At 53.3% G+C, this 21,324-nt stretch overlaps 8 protein-coding genes across 8 annotated transcripts; 5 read left to right on the top strand and 3 right to left on the bottom strand.

Moving 5' to 3' along the window:
- Positions 1-1,944: 1,944 nt before the first annotated feature.
- On the top strand, positions 1,945-5,639 carry J4E90_005422 (uncharacterized protein; the record flags this gene model as incomplete). The annotated part of the gene is made up of 2 exons (XM_051434975.1): positions 1,945-4,111; positions 4,165-5,639. 2 exons carry the CDS (start codon positions 1,945-1,947, stop codon positions 5,637-5,639), a joined length of 3,642 nt encoding a protein of 1,213 aa, XP_051290999.1.
- A 272-nt stretch (positions 5,640-5,911) lies between these two features.
- J4E90_005421 (uncharacterized protein) lies at positions 5,912-8,894 on the top strand (the record flags this gene model as incomplete). Its single annotated transcript, XM_051434974.1, has 3 exons — positions 5,912-6,201; positions 6,256-8,719; positions 8,775-8,894. The coding sequence occupies 3 exons, from the start codon at positions 5,912-5,914 to the stop codon at positions 8,892-8,894; spliced, it is 2,874 nt and encodes a 957-aa protein (XP_051290998.1).
- A 1,182-nt stretch (positions 8,895-10,076) lies between these two features.
- Positions 10,077-11,329, bottom strand: J4E90_005420 (uncharacterized protein; the record flags this gene model as incomplete). Its single annotated transcript, XM_051434973.1, has 3 exons — positions 10,077-10,940; positions 10,993-11,227; positions 11,301-11,329. The coding sequence occupies 3 exons, from the start codon at positions 11,327-11,329 to the stop codon at positions 10,077-10,079; spliced, it is 1,128 nt and encodes a 375-aa protein (XP_051290997.1).
- A 1,546-nt stretch (positions 11,330-12,875) lies between these two features.
- On the top strand, positions 12,876-15,557 carry J4E90_005419 (uncharacterized protein; the record flags this gene model as incomplete). The annotated part of the gene is made up of 1 exon (XM_051434972.1): positions 12,876-15,557. The coding sequence occupies one exon, from the start codon at positions 12,876-12,878 to the stop codon at positions 15,555-15,557; it is 2,682 nt and encodes an 893-aa protein (XP_051290996.1).
- A 381-nt stretch (positions 15,558-15,938) lies between these two features.
- On the bottom strand, positions 15,939-17,379 carry J4E90_005418 (uncharacterized protein; the record flags this gene model as incomplete). The annotated part of the gene is made up of 2 exons (XM_051434971.1): positions 15,939-16,560; positions 16,610-17,379. 2 exons carry the CDS (start codon positions 17,377-17,379, stop codon positions 15,939-15,941), a joined length of 1,392 nt encoding a protein of 463 aa, XP_051290995.1.
- Positions 17,380-18,038: 659 nt separating this feature from the next.
- Positions 18,039-18,898, top strand: J4E90_005417 (uncharacterized protein; the record flags this gene model as incomplete). Its single annotated transcript, XM_051434970.1, has 3 exons — positions 18,039-18,096; positions 18,146-18,463; positions 18,519-18,898. 3 exons carry the CDS (start codon positions 18,039-18,041, stop codon positions 18,896-18,898), a joined length of 756 nt encoding a protein of 251 aa, XP_051290994.1.
- A 133-nt stretch (positions 18,899-19,031) lies between these two features.
- On the bottom strand, positions 19,032-20,069 carry J4E90_005416 (uncharacterized protein; the record flags this gene model as incomplete). The annotated part of the gene is made up of 2 exons (XM_051434969.1): positions 19,032-19,291; positions 19,343-20,069. The coding sequence occupies 2 exons, from the start codon at positions 20,067-20,069 to the stop codon at positions 19,032-19,034; spliced, it is 987 nt and encodes a 328-aa protein (XP_051290993.1).
- Positions 20,070-20,515: 446 nt separating this feature from the next.
- Positions 20,516-21,188, top strand: J4E90_005415 (uncharacterized protein; the record flags this gene model as incomplete). Its single annotated transcript, XM_051434968.1, has 2 exons — positions 20,516-20,926; positions 21,006-21,188. The coding sequence occupies 2 exons, from the start codon at positions 20,516-20,518 to the stop codon at positions 21,186-21,188; spliced, it is 594 nt and encodes a 197-aa protein (XP_051290992.1).
- Positions 21,189-21,324: the final 136 nt, after the last annotated feature.

Below are 21,324 nucleotides of genomic sequence, written 5' to 3'. Positions count from 1 at the left end.
TGGGATGTGGCTGCCAGTGGATGCTTGTGGATGGTGTGTCCTCAATCGATGAAGGGAGAATATGTTAATGTAAGGTCTCTAGGAAATGGTATATGATTGAAGAACGCTTAGAAAGAAGAGAAGCCCTCTTATATGTACTACCTCAGTACAGTATACGTGTGATTCATGTCACCGTGAGTTACTGCCATATCGGGCCAATTGCGCCATCGCACACAATATAACAGCCGATCGAGCTTGACGCTGAGCCGCATTCGACTAGCATCAAGCTACAGCCGCATGCGATCAGAGCATGCAAGGCACAAAATACCGAAGCTGCAAGTCCAACACTGCGAAGTTGATGCATACGGAGGAAGTTAAGTGTGAAAACCGTTGTGTTTTGGGATCCCGCCTTCCAAGTCATGTGTGCCGTGATTTGTAAAGCCAAGAGCTCTTCTCTCACTGTACTTACAGTACCAGATCACAGCTGGTATGCTGGAGTTGGACTGGGAGTGGGATCGACGCTAGTGAGATGATGCAATTTGACGCGATCCTGTGCTTCGAATTCAACATCGTGGTGCTCGGACCACCTTATAACGCCGACGGCCCTTTCCAGGATATTGACCACCCCTCATTCTTGCTGAAAGTCGGTGTATTGAGAAACAGACTTGCAGATGCTCTCGAATCTTCCATTGAATCGCAAAGCGAGATGAAACAAAGGCCTCGTTAACGTGGAAGTTGCGGCTGTGCGATAATACTATCGCAACACCATGGAAGGACGTTTCCAATTCTTCCTTGTTCCACTGTCGGTTCTTATAGTCCCCATACCAGAGCACAGTATCTCAACCAAGTGTCCTCGCTCGAACACTGCGATATCTGATGCCAGTATTACGTGCGGGCCGCACCTTGTAAAACCCACTGATAGCTGGCACTTGCTGAAAACGCCCCTCTAGGCACCAGCAGCACATGATTGTGGTGTGCGTTGGTTGTTGAGATGAGGTTTTACTGAATTCCATGGTTGCGATACAATGAAGCCAAGGCTTACGTTCGACGCATGACGAGATCCAGTCAAACGTTTGTCGATACACCAGCAAGATGTCGATCTCAATTAGTCGACTTGGGTCCGATGAATGGGATGGGTACACCGTTCACGTTCATCCATTGAATCGAACTTCCGCCGGATTTTTGTCCAGCTTCCACTCGCGTCCTTGCAGCAGTGTCCGGAGCGTATGTATGCGCCTTTGTGCCCTCACTCATTGTGCCCGCTTGTCCCATTTCCGCCTGCTTGGCTATGCGCGCTCGTTCGAGTATCGGGTTCCAGTGAGAGATGAATCGATAACCTCCGTAATTGAAGAGGAGCAGGATGAACGTAGTCTTCAAGGGTTGCTGTAACATTCTCTCGTGCGTCCTCTGGATAAACTGGTGTATGCGTGCAAACACCATCGTGACAGTGATTGTGAGTATCACGAGATACGCTGAGACAGCTGGAGGATTAAGCGATGCGGGCGAGGAATTGGATGTCGGTGGTCGAAAGATCTATGGATGTAGGACATCGTGGAATCTTGGAACGGCGCCAGCGCGGGGACTGGAGCCTAGCGCGAAATCGCCGCCGAGCCGCATCAACTTTCTTGACGATCTAACACCTTCAGCCATTCACACCACTCTGTCGCAGCCACACCGGGAGGAGGACATAGTCGTCGCGTAGCATTTTCGCGCGACATCTCCAAACCAGATAATACCCAAAATCCTCCTTGCGACCACGGCATCCCCAGATCCTACACCCCGACTATCCAAACGAACGCGCGCCGCGGACGAGGTCACATCGTACAAGAAAAAAAGCCGAACACCCGGAAGCCTACGTTGACGTTAGGCCATTCACTTTGCATCTGTTCAAGTGGATGTAGTTTGCAGACAATATCCTACACTCCAACATTCCAAAGAAAGCGCGCCGCGAGCCAAATCGCAGCCATGGACGATCTCGCGAACCTCGAGTTCTTATCGCTCGTCTCGAAGGTCACCTCCGAAATCCAGAATCACGTTGGTGTTTCGGATAAGACGCTCGCCGAGTTCGTTATCGATCAGCACGCGACATGCAAAGGCGTCACAGACTTCAAGAACCAGCTGGAGGCCATGGGCGCAGAGTTCCCCCAGAGTCTGGTGGAGAGCATTGACCGTCTCATCTTGACGCTTCATCCAAAGTACAAGAACAAGGGAACCAAAGAAGCTGGCGCAAATGGGCAAAACGGCACCGATGCGACAGACCGCAAAACGCGCGTTTTCAAGGGCCTGGCGATACCGGACAAGGACGTGGAATACGAGGTGGCAGACGACGAGCCCGAGAAGGAACCAACACAGATCGACGCATTAGACGATACGTTTGCGATGCTGGAGGGACTGGCAGGGAAGGGGCCAAGCAGCAAGCCCAAGGAGAGGTCGCGGAAAAGAAGCATGAGCCCATACGACAGCGACGACGACATGAGCAGGAGTAAGCGACACAGACAGAGAGACCGGTCGTACTCTCGCTCGCGATCGAGGAGCCCGCGACGAGGCAGACCGCAGAACGACGAGCTGGTCTTCGAGGACGAATTTGGCCGCACGCGGACCGTAAAGCCAAACAACAAGCAACGAAGCCGCAAGAAGTACCGCGATGAAGATCTAGACGAATTCCGACGACCACCTACCCCCGAGCTTGACGACGAGCCCGTGTTATACAAGGTGTACGATGGCAAGGTCACAGGTGTCAAGGATTTCGGATGCTTCGTCAATCTACAAGGCGTGAAGGGCAAGGTCGATGGGCTGGTACACGTCACACAAATGATGGAGGGTCGGGTGAACCACCCTTCCGACCTCGTATCGAGATGGCAAGAGGTCAAGGTCAAAGTCATCAAGAATGAGAACAACAGGATTTCGCTCTCGATGAAAGAGGTGGATCAGCGGACCGGTCAAGATCTTGATCCTGGCAAACGCATCGCCTCGTTCGGCACAGGCGCAAACTCCCAGGGACTTGGAGGAATACCAGGGCTTGACAGCTCCGTTCCAGTCGTGGAGGACGGTTTCAACAGTCGCAAGAACGGAATGCGAAAGCGCATGACCTCACCAGAACGTTGGGAGATAAAGCAACTCATTGCTTCTGGTGTTATACCAAAATCCGACTACCCCGACATCGACGAGGACTTCAACGCGCACATCAATGGCGAAGGTGGTTTCGAAGAAGAGGAAGATGTTGATATCGAAGTCCGTGAGGAAGAGCCACCCTTCTTGGCGGGTCAGACCAAGCAATCCCTGGAGCTGTCACCGATTCGAGTTGTCAAAGCGCCTGATGGCTCGCTCAACCGCGCTGCAATGGCTGGTGATACATTGGCGAAGGAACGTCGTGACCTGAAACAACAGGAAGCCCAAGAAAAGGCCGCCAAGGAGGCAGCGAATGTCGACTTGAGTAGCCAGTGGAACGATCCAATGGCCCAACAACGGCAATTCGCCAGCGATCTTCGCAACACCCGCACGAACGAGCCCAGCCAAGCGTTACCGGAGTGGAAGAAGATCTCCACGAACAGTAAGGAAACCTCGTTTGGCAAACGTACAAACATGAGCATCAAGGAGCAACGAGAGTCGTTGCCTGTCTTCAAGTTCAGGAACCAACTTCTTGAAGCTATCGCCAAGCACCAGATCCTGATTGTGGTCGGTGACACTGGATCCGGAAAGACCACGCAGATGACCCAGTATTTGGCCGAGGCTGGCTACGGTAACGAGCTGGTCATCGGTTGTACCCAGCCTAGGCGTGTAGCAGCCATGAGTGTTGCCAAGCGTGTCGCTGAGGAGGTTGGCTGCGCTCTCGGTAATGAGGTTGGTTACACGATTCGTTTCGAGGATAAGACTTCGCCAGATACCCGTATCAAGTACATGACGGACGGTATCTTGCAGCGTGAGATCCTGCTGGACCCCATGCTGTCAAAGTACAGCTGCATCATGCTTGACGAGGCCCACGAACGTACAATCGCTACTGACGTCTTGTTTGGACTGCTGAAGAAGACACTCAAACGACGCCCGGATATGAAGCTCATAGTGACGAGTGCCACTTTGGATGCCGACAAGTTCTCGGAGTACTTCTACAAGTGTCCCATCTTCTCAATTCCAGGTAAGTCTTGACTCCACGAAGTGTATGTGAGACGAATACTAACTTCCCTGCAGGTCGTACTTTCCCAGTAGAGGTTATGTACAGTAAAGAGCCAGAGTCGGACTACCTCGACGCGGCGCTGGTCACGGTCATGCAGATCCACTTGACGGAGCCAGCAGGTGACATTCTGCTGTTCCTGACAGGTAAAGAGGAGATTGACTCCTCATGCGAGATCATTTCAGAGCGTATGAAAGCTTTGGGTCCAAACGTACCAGAATTGATGATTCTGCCTATTTACGGTGCCTTGCCGTCGGAAGTGGCCTCTCGTATCTTCGAGCCTGCACCCAACGGCACGCGCAAAGTCGTCATTGCTACCAATATCGCTGAGACCAGTCTGACTATAGACGGCATCTACTATGTCGTGGACCCTGGCTTTGTCAAACAGAGTTCCTATGATGGAAAGCTAGGAATGGATCGTTTGCAGATTACCCCGATTTCGCAAGCCCAGGCTCGCCAAAGGAGTGGACGAGCAGGTAGAACAGGACCCGGAAAGTGCTTCCGTCTGTATACTGAGGCCGCATTCCAGAACGAAATGTTGCCGACTACGATTCCGGAGATCCAGCGCCAAAACTTGTCAAACACGATTTTGATGCTCAAGGCTATGGGCATCAACGATCTGTTACACTTCGACTTCATGGATCCACCGCCTACAAATACCATGTTGACAGCCCTGGAGGAGCTGTATCAGTTGGGCGCACTGGACGACGAAGGCCTGCTAACGCGTCTCGGTCGACAGATGGCTGACTTCCCAATGGATCCATCCCTGTCAAAGTCACTCATCAAATCCGTTGAGCTTCAATGCTCAGATGAAATCTTGACCATTGTCGCCATGATTAGCGCTACTCAGAGCGTCTTTCATCGTCCACGCGACAAGCAGCAACAAGCCGACCAGAAGAAGCAGAAGTTCAACGACCCTTCTGGCGATCATATCACCCTTCTCAATGTGTACAATGGTTGGAAACAGGGTGGATTCAGTACGCCATGGTGTCAAGAGAACTTTGTTATACCCAAGAACATGCAGCGTGTGCGCGACGTGCGCAATCAGTTACTGCAAATTATGGCGCGACACAAGCATCAAGTCGTTTCATGCGGTCGCAACACGATCAAGGTTCGGCAAGCGCTATGCTCGGGCTTCTTCCGCAACTCCGCACGCAAAGATCCTGCCGAGGGTTACAAGACGCTTGTTGAAGGCACACCCGTCTACCTGCATCCATCCTCCTCACTGTTTGGCAAGCCTGCTGAACACGTCATATACCACTCACTCGTGGAGACGACGAAAGAATATATGCATTTCTGCAGTGCTATCGAGCCGAAGTGGCTTGTTGAAGCAGCGCCAACCTTCTTCAAGGTCGCGCCAACAGACAGGTTGAGTAAGCGAAAGAAGGCTGAGAGGATTCAGCCTCTGCACAACAAGTTTGCAGGTGAAGACGACTGGAGATTGAGTGCGCAGAGGAGGGCTGGCAGAGGTGGTGGCGGAACATGGGGTTGATCTTGACCTCGGGAGTGTTTTGGGATGAAAGAGCGTGTAAGATAGTTTTGGAAGTTAATCAGCATCTATTGAGTTAAGATTTACTGCCTGTTCTTTGTGTGGCCGTGTTCAGTGTGAAGCTCCCGGCTGTTCTTCGCGTGATGCTTGGATGGAGTGCACAGACCCACACTTACTTCCCCATTCGGACAGCGCGACCGCGTTTTCGCGTGTTTACCGTCCCCGCAAGCCTCCTGTATCAACAGCACCCCACATCAGATACCCATACACACACCATGTCGTCCCTACTAGATCTCGCACTCAATTCGGATGCCGCGCCCACTCCCTCGAGCGCGTACGGCAACGATGCACGGACACCGCAGATGCGATCTTCGTCTGCGAGACCCCGCGGACCCCCCTCTGAAAGCGCCGGCGCCAACAGCGATGTCGAAGGAGACCCTGATGACGAGATTATCGGAGCACGAGTACCAGGCAGGCGCACAAACGCCCCGCGAACAGACATCCCCAAGGTCGTGGACGTGACGGGAGAGACGCTCTCGTTGCGGTTCCAGGAGTTCCTCGAAAAGTGAGCTCCATGACAGCAGTCTTCATGCTGTCGAATATGCTGACGAAAAGATAGCTACACAGAAGACCCATCTTCCTCAGCTCTTCCCACATCGAGCGCCGTGCCCACCACAGACAAGTACTACATCGCCCAAATACGGGGCATGCGACTGTACGGACTCTCTACCCTCTACGTCGACTACACACACCTGCTCAGGCACGAAGATGGCATTCTTGCCGCGGCCATTGCGAGCGAATACTACCGCTTCCTGCCGTATATGGTCCGGTCACTCCACAACCTTATCGCAAAGTACGAGCCCAAGTACTTCCGCCAGCACAAGCAGCCTGCCTCGACCGCCTCTGCTGCAGGCACATCAAACTCCGGCAACGCTACGAGTCAAAATGAGAGTCTCAACGAGAAGACCTCGAACCAGCAGACGGACAAGCTGTTCACCCTGGCTTTCTACAACCTCCCTCTCGTCTCCCGTATTCGCCAGCTACGCACCACATCAATCGGCAGCTTGCTTTCCATTTCTGGCACGGCAACACGAACATCTGAGGTCCGGCCAGAGCTTTCAATGGCCACCTTCGTATGCGAGATCTGCAACACCGTCGTACCGAACATCGAACAAACCTTCAAATACACCGAACCGACACAATGTCCCAACATAACCTGCATGAACAGGGAGGGCTGGCGTCTCGACATTCGCCAGTCGACATTCGTAGATTGGCAGAAAGTGCGCATTCAGGAGAACAGTTCAGAGATACCCACTGGCAGTATGCCCCGAACTATGGACGTCATCTTGCGAGGAGAGATGGTGGATCGAGCGAAGGCCGGTGAGAAGTGTATCTTCACCGGCACAGTGATCGTCATCCCAGACGTCAGCCAGTTCCGCGTACCAGGTGTGCGCCCACAAGCGCAGAGAGATACAGCAAACACCACGCGAGGCAACGACGTCGGAGGGTCGGGTGTCAGCGGTCTCAAAGCCCTTGGTGTGCGCGACCTGACATACCGCATGTCATTCTTGGCGTGCATGGTCTCGCCAGATCACTCTACTCCAGGCCAGACTTCCAACCACCACTTGACAGGTCAGGCCAGCAATATTCTCGCTTCTCTTGGCCAGGGCCAGATTGAATCAAATGCGACAAGCGGCGAAGAGGCACAAGAGGAGTATCTCGGTACCCTGACTGCTGCGGAGATCCAGGATCTCAAGGACATGGTACACAAGCCCAACATCTTCATGCGATTGGTCGACTCGATAGCGCCCATGGTCTACGGCCACCAAGTGATCAAAAAGGGACTCCTCCTTCAACTGATGGGCGGTGTGTCGAAGGAGACACCTGAGGGAATGGCGCTGCGTGGAGACATCAATATCTGTATTGTTGGTGATCCTTCGACGTCGAAGTCACAGTTCTTGAAGTACATCTGCAGCTTCCTTCCTCGCGCTGTTTACACATCTGGTAAGGCGTCTTCGGCTGCTGGTCTTACAGCTGCAGTAGTCAAGGATGAGGAGACGGGAGAGTTCACAATTGAGGCCGGTGCGCTCATGCTTGCTGATAACGGTATCTGCGCTATTGATGAGTTTGACAAGATGGACATCGCCGATCAAGTCGCTATTCACGAAGCCATGGAACAGCAGACCATTTCCATTGCAAAGGCCGGTATCCAGGCCACGCTCAACGCCAGAACCTCTATTCTTGCAGCTGCCAATCCCGTCGGTGGACGCTACAACCGCAAGACAACGCTACGTGCCAACGTCAACATGTCTGCTCCTATCATGTCACGTTTCGATCTGTTCTTCGTAGTGTTGGACGAGTGCGACGAGGCTGTGGATCGCCACCTTGCCGAGCACATTGTTGGTATCCACCAGCACAGAGACGAAGCTGTGGACCCAGAGTTCAACACTGAGCAGCTGCAGCGCTACATCCGGTTCGCAAGGACATTCAGACCAGAGTTTACTGATGAGGCAAGAGAGACGCTCGTCGAAAAGTACAAGGAGCTACGAGCAGACGATGCGCAAGGTGGTATTGGTCGCAACAGCTACCGTATCACTGTCCGTCAACTCGAGAGTATGATTCGTCTCTCAGAGGCCATCGCCAAGGCCAACTGCGTCAGCGACATTACCCCCGAGTTCGTCAAGGAGGCATACAACCTTCTCCGTCAGTCCATTATCTCAGTCGAGAAGGACGACGTCGAAGTTGAGGACGATGATGATGAGGCGTTGCTCGCCGCGGCCGCCGCCGCAGAACAAGAGGCCGATGCACCGATGGACGACCAGGAAGATGCCTCTCGAGACCGAACAGCGACTCCAGCCGTTGCGCCGCGTGAGAAGACCAAGATCACACACGACAAGTACGTCGCTATGCGGAATATGTTTGTCAAGCGTGTCAACGAGGACCAAGAAGAGACGCAAGACGGTGTCGAAGAGGAAGAGTTGCTCATTTGGTACCTTGAGCAGAAGGAGAACGAAATGGAGACGCAAGAGGACTTGGAGAGGGAGAGGGCACTCGCCAAGAAGGTGCTGAAGAAGGTTGTCAAGGTATGTCAAAACCACATGAAACTTTTGATGATCTGTGTGCTAACAAAATCCACAGGAACAATACCTCATGTTGATTCGGGGTGAAGGACTCGCTGATGAACAGGGTCAGGCTGAGGGCAACGACAAGGTGGTGTACGTGTTGCATCCAAACTGCCCGATTGAGGACATTGCGTAGGCGTTGGTGGGATTGTGATAAGGATGATGCGAATGTGCACGCGAATGCATCGATTGAGCTTCGGCCTTGTTTTGAGCGTTCGCATAGTCATGTAGTTGTCATGGGAGCTGGATTTTGGATGCCGCAGTGGCACATGTTTGATAATGTTATACCCGAATCTGACACTTCAAAAACATGATTCATTTTGTTGAGTTATTTGGATTGAAGGAAAATGGTTGGGAACGCGATCGTGTGTGATGTGTTGCTCCTCTTACAGTCTCATGTCCAAGGTGCTGTATGTATTTTGGATAAACCCTCGAGTTATCCGGAGGTGTGAAGAGGTAGGAAGAGAAGAGGAGGAACACTCTTTTATACAGCTACTATTTTGGAGACCGCAAAGGTGGACATGGATCAGAATGAACTGGCTTTTGGCGCCGTCTCTGAAGTTGATGAGGGTGAAATGGATGGAAGCAAAACAAGCTTTTGTTTTGGAAATCCGCCCCTCTCTTCCACTCCATGGGATTGTCATCTGGGACTTTGGCTTTTTGACCTTTTGATGTTGCAAGTGGGGAGAAGTGAGATAGGGTATCAGAGGAACAGTTTATATGTTCCCCCCGATATGCTAGAGCTAGCCCTGAAAAGAGAGGATTTGGCATCGTTATTGAGCCAGAAGTTTTTGGACATCTCACACATCGGCTTGTGAGTGGGTGTTTTTTGGTAAAGAGTTTTTGTAAGACAACACCTCCACACATGGCAGTGTGAACTCGAATTTCCTTGACCAGAAGCTGTCTTCTCACATGTCCTTCTTTTCCAACTGTTTTCGGAAAATCGAGGAATTAAAGACGCAAGGTGTGAGGGAAGGCAGTATCTGGCGAACGCGAGATTTTATACTGCATTCGTGTTTGGAGATAACGCCAGGTACGAGTCACGGCTTAGCTGCTTCTCTTTTATCATGCTGTTGGTGTCAATACATTTTGAACGTTACGTTTTTCCAAAGTTTAATAATGATGAGGATTTGGGGGTAGTCTGAGCTCATATCGTAATGTTGAAGTAATCGAAGTTTGCGTTTATCCCCTATCTGGTTCAACTATTATGTCCAGCATTATCTATGTAAAATATAACGCTTCAGCATTCATCTCTAAGATGCTAATGCAGGTGTCACTTCCTAGAAAGCACATACCCTCTCACCCTCATTCCCCTAGCTCAAGCCTTCTTGTTCTTGAGCGCGTCGACGAACTCCTTTGGTGGTTGCTGCTCATAACCCTCTGGGTTGTTCTCTGTCCACTTCCAAAGGTCGGCGCAAGCATCCTCCAGTGTGAACTCTGTCTTCCAGTCTAGCTCCTTGTTCGCAAGTGTTGGGTTCGCTGTGAGGTCGAGCACGTCACCCTGTCTCCGTGGCGCAACCTCGTATGGCAGGTCGCGTCCTACAACGGTGCTGAAGGCCTTGATCATCTCGAAGACGGTTGAGCCCTTGCCAGTACCCAGGTTCCATGCCTTGACACCGGGTTGTTGTTCGCGCAGGTAGTTGAGCGCCTGGAGATGGCCCCGCGCTAGGTCGAGGACGTGGATGTAGTCGCGGATCGCTGTGCCATCCTTGCTCTTGTAGTCGTCACCGAAGACGAGCAATTTGTCGCGCTTGCCGATCGCAACTTGCGCCAACAAGGGAAGTAGGTTGTATGGTACACCCAGAGGGTTCTCGCCCATGATACCACTTGGATGCGCGCCGGCGGGGTTGAAGTACCTCAGGAGCGCAGCGTTCCACTTCTTGATTTCTTTCTCGTCCTTGCCAGCCTTCTTCGCATTGTTGCGCTCGGCCTCGATGGTATCTGTGATGGCACCCTCGATGGTGGACTTTGTGCGGCCGTATACGTTGGTCGGGCCGATGGGGCAGTGTTCGGGGATCGGGATCATGTTGGGGACGCGCGTCGCGTCGCCATAGACGGTCGCTGAGGAAGAGAACACGATGTTTGTGACGTTGTGCTTGACCATGGAGGATAGAAGCGCAATGGAGCCACCGACGTTGACGCGATAGTATGTCAGAGGAATCTCGCCAGACTCTCCAACGGCCTGGGAGGTGTTAGCTTGGGGTTGCAAGACAGTAGTCGACAAATGGACGCACCTTCAGCGCAGCAAAGTGGATGACATTGTCGATGTCTGGGTTCTCCTCGAACACCTTGTCGAGCGCAGCCTCATCTGTGACATCGCATTGGTAGAAGGCAGGTCGCTTGCCGCAGATGAGCTCGATGCGGTTGACGACTTCTGGGGAGGAGTTGTAGAGGTTGTCGACGATGACGACTTTGTAGTCAGCTTCGAGGAGGGCAAGGGCTGTGAATGAGCCAATGTAGCCGGTACCACTGAGGCATTGTTAGTACCCATTGCCTATGGTGCTGTCTTGAAGCTGCATGGAGGGGTGGAGGGGTAGCTTACCCGGTGACGAGAACGGATCCTACAACCATTGTGAGAACTTGAGGTATGGGAAGTAGAGAATGTGTCTGAGGGGTATGTCGCTCTTATGCGATTCGAGGTCTGCGTTTGATTGCGAGGTTGCAGATATATAAAAACGCGGCAGCACGAGATGCTGGGTTCATGGGCTGTGCCACTAGTCGAGAGAGAAGAGCCGCGTGCGGATAGATTTCCTCATTCGGCAAGGATGGTCTGGCTTTCTCGTAGCCGTCGCCAGACATGTGTTTCCCATAGACTTTTACGATCTTCCAATGTTTAGCATGTTGATTTCAATTAGACACATGTATGCGCAGCAGACGGTTTTTACGAATTGGAGACGTCCCCAGGTTGCACTCAGCTATCGCTTCATCATCTCGTGTTCTGCTCTGCCAAAATGCTGGGAACATGTGTTGCGAGGACGATAGACACAGTGTCTGTCATGTGCGATATAATCATATCGAATTTGGTAGAGTTGTAAGAGCAAGGGCTGTGATAGTGTGGGCCGATTGCGGGTGAGGATTGCCTGTCAGCCCTGTAGATCATGATAGCAACCACCCACAGTCCATGAGTTGCTGCGTGGACTTGACCAGCCACTCCCCGTCTTTTGGCCACATGCGCCAGTCACAAAATGGCCGTACGACGTATCCTCTGGACTAAACTTGGGTGCCGCAGGTACATGCGAGCAGGCGGAATAAGCGTTGTGGCTCTCAGGGTCTTGTGCTCCGCTTCCAGCTGGGCCCGGAAATTTCATGCATCATCCATGTCTTGTGGTAGCGGAGACACTAGCTCCCAGTCGTCTCTGAGGGGTGCTCCATCTCTCCCAGCTTGTTATTCTTGCTCCTGTCTGCTTGTGTCTCGTAAGAGTTAGTTTTTCGCGTCAAAGAATGCCATGTCACACACCGCCGGATGGAGTGCAGCCTCGCTTAACCTACCGGTTGCGGCGGCTTGCGGACAGGCTGAACCCTTGCACCTCAAAGCGCGACCTCGAACTTTCATCAACCTCATTGTCACCCATCAATACACACTAAACAACATCGCGTCGCATCCTGGGAACATGATCGCGAGTCGCAATCTACACAGGAACGAGCGCCAGAAGTTTCTCCATCGAGTTTAGTCCCACAGCGCATCTGCCGGCTTCGACGCGTGAAGGCTTGTCCACGTGTTTACGGACCCACTGCAGGAACCCGCCATCAACAATACCGTCACCGAAAGTGTTAAAGAGCAAGAGTTGGAACGTAACGCGCCCGCAATCGCGCAAATAGGACGCGACGAAGTTGGGTCTCTGGCCGAGGTGTAAGTTGGCGCGATTTTCCTACCCATGTCTTTGAGATGTGCCCATGTCTCTCCCATGCATTGCGAGGCTGTATGCACGTGTCGTCCTGATTCACCTTCACCTCGTCTTCACCGCGCAAATTTTCGCCAGCTGGCTGCAGCTTGGCAGCAGTTGGGCAACCCATTCTGTTTTCTATTGTCTTGTCATTGTTGCGAATCTGTCTTTTTTCTTTGTTCACAGCTATTGTTGGACGACTCCAGTCATCTGGCGTCTTTTCTTTCTTCTACATGACCGCCCCAGCAACCCAATTTTCCAACGACCAACTACTCACACAACCTCAGCAAGCAATCCAGCCCCCTTCTCCTGTGCTTGGTTTCGATTTTGCTGGCGACACATCACTTCCAGATTTCAACCGCGATCTTGACGAGCTCATCGCCGCCATGTCGCAACGTGCCAATGGGGAGGCGCGCACGCCTGGAGGACGTAACCGTCGCTCAGATCGCCTCAGTCAAAAGGCAAACTCTGTTGTTGCAGATTCAGTTGTCACCAATGCCACAGCTTCCGCCGCAGCGAAACGTACTACAACAACTTTAACCAAGGTCGCCAGTCGCAGATCAAATGCCTATGGCGCGAGCGGTCGTACTGGTGCCCCAGATAAGCTCCCGGCCGCTCCTGCCACAGGATTCGCCCAGGCTATGGAGAACCAGATGGAGAAGTACGCCGACGATGAGGAAGAGGAGGACCATCAAAGCGAACAACAAAACCACGAGGAAGAAGGTGTCGAGGAACTTGGAAGTGAGCGCCAATCGCGCTTCATCAGGCAAAACCGCAACAGTGACAAGTTCTCACCCGACAATGTGCGCAACCCCGGATCAAAGTCAAAGGTCACTCCTGGCTACTCCTTCATCGACAGTGATGACTTCGACCACAGCGATGATGATCTTGCGGCGTCTGTCGGCAATACCACCAAGTCGTTCGGTCTTGCCCACGAGGCTGGTATGTTAGTGTCCCAGGATCCATTCATGGGCTCGCCTTTGGCAAAGCCTGCAGCATCGACCCGCAAACCTGACCTTACAACATCTACCAACACCACAAAGTCGAACGGCATTACCCACGAGGCTGCTACTTCAGGCGCACAAGATCCGTTCGTCAGGCCAGCAGTACCGAGTCGCAGGCCCGCCAGTCGTACTGTGAATGGAGCAAGGACCCAAGGACCCACCCCCGTGTTATCTCAAGGTTCTATTCGTAACAGGGTCTCAGTCCAACCTCAGGTTCCTACTCCTGCCGAAAATGCTATCAAGGCACCCATCCAAGGACAGTCCCATATCAGGGCAAACGTACAGCGGCCTACTGTTCGCGCTCCGTCAGCTGAAAATGAAGGATCTGTAAGAGATTTAATAGTCGAGGAGCAGACTAGACTTCAACAACAAGGCCCACCATCGCAGTCACAGCGTCAGTCAGAGCGACGCCGCCCGCACCAAAAGGACAGGGTCGAGCTCAACGCATGGCTTGGCGATGTTGAACCAGATGAGGTTGACGAGCCGGTATGGGAATGGAAAAAGCTTATGATTTGGGCGTTTGGTGGATTGGCCGGGTTACTGCTGTTGAGCTACCTTATCTCCTCCGCCATGGTGGCCACGCCGTTCCCCGAATCAGCCGTGCGTACGCCTGGATTGGTGAAGGCTGTGGGCGCTCGAGTCAGTCACACATATGAGAAGATTACCGAGTTCATCCTCCCTCCCACCGAGCACAAACTCACAGAGGCTGAACTGGCTCAAGCGTATAAGAACAACGGCGACGATAACCTCTTATGGGGCCGCATGTCCAACATCGACAAGCGACACACGCAGCGCTTGGAGGATGTTCGTGCAGATATGCGCACGACAATCGAGGAGCTCAAGCAGGAGCTTCCTGAAGTCATGATCGTTCGCCGTAATGAGGATGGCACTTCTGAAATCACGGATGACTTCTGGATGGCACTGACTGGCAAGACACGTTCAAGCATGGGCGACAAAGAGTGGGCGCGCTACATTGAACAGACCAAGACCAAGCTCGGCGAGCTCTTCGACACCACGGCCCAGCAAGAACGCAGCCACACTGAGAGCTGGCCACAGGCCGTCTCTCGTGATGAGTTCGTCACTTTCATGGAGCGCCGTTACGAAAACTTGACCGCTCAAGTCGACAAGAAGATCGACGAAGCTATCCGAGCCCAGAGCGCTCAGTTCAAGACGATGGTACAAGCAGAGGCTCGAAAGACCATGATGGATCAAATCCGACTCAACTCTCTTGCGCAAGCCAACCTCGTCGCAAACTACGAGCTCCACCTCACCAAACCCAACTACTTCTCTCCTGGTCTAGGCGCAGTAGTCGATCCTGACATGTCTTCCGTCACATACAACCACCGAGCTGGTCGACTCCATGGGCTCATACGCCGCTGGGCCTTCGTCCCTTATCGCAACCCACCCATGGCAGCGCTGACAAAGTGGGAAGAGCCAGGCGACTGCTGGTGCTCTGCCGGCCAAGCGCCCGTTTCAAGCGGCCAGGCCCAACTCACTGTCAAACTCCCACGTCCCGTCACCCCCAAGCAGGTCACAATCGAGCACGTCCCCATGAGCATGATGCCAGCGCGCAACATCTCCAACGCGCCCCGCGACATCGAGCTGTGGGTCCAGACAGACGCGCCCATTAACCCCTACTACTCCCACCGCCAGGTAACCTGCCGCGATCCGCCACCACCCAGCTTCGACGGTCCCGCCTGGAAGTGCCTGGGATCCTTTAAATACAACATCCACGCATCCAACCACCTCCAGACGTTCGATCTCGCTGGCGAGCCGTCCGAACCCGTTTCGAAAGCCATGGTACGCGTGACTAGCAATTGGGGTGCCAGTCACACGTGCTTGTACCAGGTCAGGCTACACGGGACGGATGCAGAGAAGGACTACGAGTACCCTGTGAGCCTAATGGATTAGGCTCTCGTAATAGCTGGGATGATGTCGTAATGTAGCATGACGGCGTTTTATATTGTTTTCTGCAGGATACCTTCGGGTTTTTACGATTGTGTTTGTATACCCAGGATAGTTACAGAGCATTAGGAATTGAAATTTAACTTGACGATAATGAAGTTCCATGACTACTGTGACTTTTCGAGTGACATTTTTGTATGTGTTACTTCATCGAGGGTAAATTGGATGGACTGAGCAGGCTTTGGGGTTACGATTTTCATGTATTGAATCGCGACCGGCTCACTTTTGTGGCATGCTATCTACTTTGAACACTCAATGTATCCGCCAGGCCTTAGTATATGTAGCACCAACAATTCTTGCTAGACTGTCGTATACCACCAGGCCCATCTATCGCACAACACCTCCCTTGAGAGTGGGAATGCTACACAGACCGTCCTTGGTCCTCAGCTTAGCTACACCCGTCTTCTTATCCGCGCCCTCGCCGCTCAATTGTGGTACGACGCCAACATCGAAGCCGACCTCTAGGCCATCTGTTGTAGTGAAGCCTGGCTGGATCATCTCCCAGACCTTCTTCTTGGGGTTGAGCACCGGCTCAGGCTCGCCTTCCCAGCCCTCGAAGTAGACGCGGTCGCCGGCCTTGCTCTCCTTGGGGGGATCTACCAGCTCGACTGGTCCCTTGTGGCTGTCCTCACCCTCGGTAACGCGTGGTGATGCAGCGAGTACCATCGCACAGCTCTTGACACCGCGCATAGTGACGGGCTTCAGGTTGCACACTGCGACGATCTTGCGGTTCTGCATCTCCGAGAGGGGGATCAGGCCGTTGAGACCCGAGCATACGGTGCGCACGACCTGACCTTCGTACTCTGAGGTGTTGTCTGTGCCGGGAGCGTCGCCGCATGCGATTGTTGATACGTAGAGCGAGTCGGCGTTGGGGTGGGTCTCGGCCTTGAGGATGTGGCCTACGCGAAGGTCGATGAGGGCGGGAGAGAGGGGCTTCTCGACTGGCGCACTGCGTGTTGTTAGATGGTGTGTAGACGCAGGATACATACACGACTTACGCTTTCTGGGGCTTGGGCTGCTTCTCCTTCTTTTCCTTCTTCTTCTTCTCGGTCGGCGCGCCTTCTGGGACACCACCTGCTGAGCCGCCCGCTGCGTTGCCGACGACTGCAGATGCTACGGCGGAGCCAGCAGCCTCTGCCTTGCCCTTTGCCTTCTCCGCCTTGGTCTTTCCTCCCTGGCCCCCTTGTGCGGCTTGTCCTTGGTCGCCAGTCAGAGTAGTAGCTGTAGCACCAGACGCGGCGGCACTGGCAGCAGCAGCCTCCTTCTCCTTCTTCTTGCGCTCCTTCTCGGCCTTTGCGTCTACTGGCTTGATCTTGAAGATAACGTTGTCCTGGTCGATGTTGACCTTGTCGTCCAGCTTCAGGCCGAAGACAGGCGAGTTCTGGACAAAGTCGACATGGCGGACGATGTGATGGTATCCCTGCTCTCCAGTTCTCTCCTCAGCACTCCATTTCGACACTACTGGTGCGAGCTTCTGGTAGAGGGCGATGTCTGCGACGGAGGGCTTTGCGCCGAGGACGGTGGTTCGGCTCGAGAGATGTGTGTTGAGTGATGACAGGCGCTCGGAGGCTTTGGCGGCATCCTCAGAGGAGGAGGCGATGTGGGAGGCAGTGATCAGCCATTGACTGAGTTCCGTCTTCTCGGCGTCGGTGTAGGTGACTTCGGGGTAGAGGGCCTGCGAGGCTTTGACAGCGTCCGTCTCGTCGGCGGCGTTGTTGGGCGCGTGTGTCTTGAGGAAGGTGACCAGGGTCTCGTCGATTGTGGTCATGGTGGGCAGTGGTGCAAAGGTTCGCTGGAAAAAGTTGAGGGCAAGTGGCTGTAGTGGGGTAAAGAAATCCGCCGTAAAGCTACTGGGCGCAGTGGCTATGGATCTGCGGGGATGTGTAGGCGGTATCAGAGATGCTCCGGGCTGCCAGTATCTAGTCCGTGGTAATTGGGGTCGTCCGATGTGTAATATGCGAGAAAAGGGCGTAGCGGAGGGACAACGGCGGAGATGCATGATTCACGTGAGTCAAATTCAGGTCCTTCGTCACCGCGCGGGGCTCAGAAGCTTCCGCCATGTCGCCGCACAGGCCATCGCGTTTTCCAAGTCGCGTGTCCATCGCATGCATCGCGTCGAGTGCACCTCAAGATGATGCTGTTATGCTGAGGGTTGAGATGCCTCGTGTTATGGACTACTCTCCACGAGCAGATGGTGCCTGATCGTTTCTCCTTCATGACGCGCGCAGTCCTTCGAGGCCTCAACATGCAAAAGGCAGAGCGAAACCCCTCAATGTTCTAAGCAGACGATGCTGTAGCCTATGGTATGCCTGTGGAAGGCAAAGAGAGTTTGGATGACGAGTCGTTTGCTGCCTGCGCCCCACGTCTACCTAGGTATAACATGTCGAGCTCTCCTTCCCCGCAACACCATTTCTACACAGCATCACCATGGCGTCCGAGTCGTCACCAGATGTGCCCAAGGGCAGGAAGAGGTTCATTCCTCTGGGTACGACATTTCCATATACACTGCATACATGCCAGCTAACGCGCGACAGAAAACAATCCCGATGTCATGTCCGCTCTCGTCCACAAGCTCGGTCTGTCGGAGAAGCTTGCATTCCACGATGTCTTTAGCATAGACGAGCCCGAGCTACTTGCTTTCGTACCTCGACCTGCTCATGCCCTCCTCCTCGTCTTCCCTGTCAGCAAGACATACGAGACATTTCGCATGCAGGAAGACAAGGACAAGCCGGAATACCAGGGACATGGCCCAGAGGAGGAGGTCATCTGGTATAAGCAGACTATTGGAAATGCTTGTGGTCTAATCGGATTACTTCACGGTGTCTCCAACGGTTCCGCCCGTGCACACATCAGTCAGTCGCCTCCGGGTTCCGAGACAGCCATCAGACATGCTGACAACAGCCTTAGAACCCGACTCGAATCTGGCCAAGCTAGTCAACGACGCGATACCCCTCAAACCTGTCGAACGAGCCGACCTCCTCTACGAATCTGAAGCTCTCGAGAGCGCACATCAAAGCGCTGCGTCGGGTGGTGATACTGCTGCGCCTGAGGCCGATTCCGACGTCGACCTACATTACGTTTGCTTTATCAAGTCGGACAAGAACCATCTGTGGGAGCTTGACGGTCGGCGGAAAGGTCCCCTTGACCGCGGTGCGCTGGGTCCAGACGAGGATGTCCTGAGCGAAAAGGCTCTTGACCTGGGCGTACGTAGCTTCCTCAAGCGCGAGGCTGAGGCCGGCGGAGGCGAGCTGCGTTTCAGTCTGATTACACTTGCCGAGTCGTTCTAGGAGGATAACGAGAGGAGGGAGTCCCGGCAATTCGCTGAAATGTCTTGCGATGAATTCTAAGGTACAACGCTGCGTGGACTGGAGCGCGATGTATACACTGGTCTATAGTACTGGAAGAAGTATATTACTCTCCTCAAAAGCCATCCACCTTGACTTCTCGTCCCTCCTTGAGTGGCAGATACACCTTCTCCCATAGATCACTCCTCTCACCAAGATGATAAGTCAAACTAACATCTTGCATACCTGGAGGTGAGGAGGTCGAAGCAGAAGCCATGGTTTCGAGTTGCGAGATGATGTTCTCTAGACCCAGAGCCTTTCCGGTGGCTTGCGTACTGCCAGCTTCTAGCGAGACGTGGACGATATGGATGTGAAAATGATAGTACGTTGGTTGATCTATACATCCGTTAGCAAGTTCCTCCAGGCCTCTTCTCACCATCAACTCACAGTGCACGTAAAGCTTCAACTCATCCCTCTCGAGCTCAGGATACAGCTTAACAGTCGCCTCCAGCATCTTCTCCCGCATATGCTTCACCCATTCCGTCATGTTCTTCTTCAAGTCCCTCACACTCCAGATATCCCTTCGCTCCACGATGCCGAGCAAGTGCAGACTACCCATCGTCTTACGGTCCCAGTTGAGATCAGGCAAAAGCAAGAAGCCCTCCTCGCCCGACTCACGGTAGATGACATCCTCTTGTTCAGTCCGGCCCTCAATGATGTTGAATACCCAATTCAACGCGCCCTTTTCACGCTGTGCCTGCATGTACGGCCTCACATACTTTTCGTAAATCTCTGGGATCTCGGTGACGACCCTCAAGCGCTGCTGCTCATACTTCTTGATGTGCTTCTCCGTGCAAGGATAGATTAGGTTCAGTTTGAAGTCTGGAGGCGGGTTATCGTCACTGGGGTTGGAGTTTGCGAGGAACCACGCGTAGATGTCATTTGCACCGAGGTTCTTGATGTTACGGAGCGAGGTGGAGAAGCTGTTTAGAATTTCAGGGTTCGTATCGAAGGCAGCGCGCTCAGCGAGCAGGAGAGCGGGTTTGGAGTCTATGGTGCCCAGAAGGGAGATGCGACGGCCAGCTTGGTCGGAATTTAAGAGGCGGGTCAGATGGAATTTGGGGATTAGAGCCTCCGCGCGGGCGGCGACATCTGGGGGTGTCGTGGAAGTCATTGTTGAGTATAGGTTGTGAAGTACAATTCCAGCACTAAGATCATAGTCAGTATGAGAGAACACCTAAGAAACATGGCACGTTCTATGTATGAGTCAAGAGTCCTCGTCGCGGACTTTCATGTCTACTCAGGTATACGCGTTCGTTCTAACAGGATTTACGATCTTGTAAAGTCTAGAAATTCTGAACTTACCAAAAAAAACGTAGTATAGTCCTGAGAACACATGCAAAGTATCCCGCGGTTTCGGCACGATGTGGGGGTGGAGAATGATGCGAGGTCACATGTCTGCGCGATCTCGCGTATCACTGCAGCAACCAGGGAAGGCGCCCCGATCGACGCCAAGCAAATCGAATGAGGTCACTCAACCCAACCACCCCATCATAGCACGCAACCATCACGAAGTCAAATACCTAAGAATCACCAGATATCGATCGCAAATACATCAATATGGCACCCAAACGCAAAGCATCGGGCCCAGCGGCCAAATCGCAACAGTCGACTCTCGCATTCCACGGAACGACAAATAGGGTCACAAAGTCCGGCGTAAAAGCACAAGGCGCAAAGAAGAACCTCCTCGAAGCGAAGCTGAAAGACGTCAAGCCGGAGACAATCGATATCTCAGATACTGAGCCGACAACGACGGAAGCTGCGATCATCGAGCAAACAGAACAGGAGGTCAAGGCACAGGAGGTTGAGAGTACACCAGAGGAGGACCAAGCACGGCGCATATCAGATGCAGCGATCAAGAAGTACTGGGCCGCAAAGGAGAAGCAAAGGCGCGCACCAAGGGCACATCAGGGGGCTCTAAGCTTGCACGAGAAGATCCTCAGAGAATTCGACATGAGCGCGCACTATGGCGTAAGTTTACTACCCAGCACCCTGCCTTCAGAGCTCCCCCACGTCTTGGTCCACCGCTAATACGATTTGCGCTATGTAGCCATGCACCGGAATCGCTCGGTTGAAGCGCTGGAAGCGAGCGCAACGGCTCGATCTCGACCCGCCGATCGAAGTACTCGCGGTCTTGTTGAGGGAGCAGGACGCGGGCGATAAGGACAGGATAGCTGTCCAGCGCTCCATCGTCGATGATATACTGAACTCAAAAGCCGAGCTTGATGTATGAGGATAGGTCTTGGCTTGCGGAGCGCGGATTGCGGGATGGACCCTGTCGGAGTGATACCTTTCCATTATATCTGTAACGTACGAGGATTTGGATACTGAGCTTATGCGAGGAGTTGGGCGTCATGATTGAATGGGAT

This window comes from Alternaria incomplexa (assembly GCF_024043165.1).
Source record: "Alternaria incomplexa strain BMP 0042 chromosome Unknown scaffold_7, whole genome shotgun sequence".
In the NCBI taxonomy this organism is placed as follows: domain Eukaryota; kingdom Fungi; phylum Ascomycota; class Dothideomycetes; order Pleosporales; family Pleosporaceae; genus Alternaria; species Alternaria incomplexa.
Note: the sequence above shows the minus strand (reverse complement) of the source record. Positions and strands in the feature narration are given on the sequence as shown.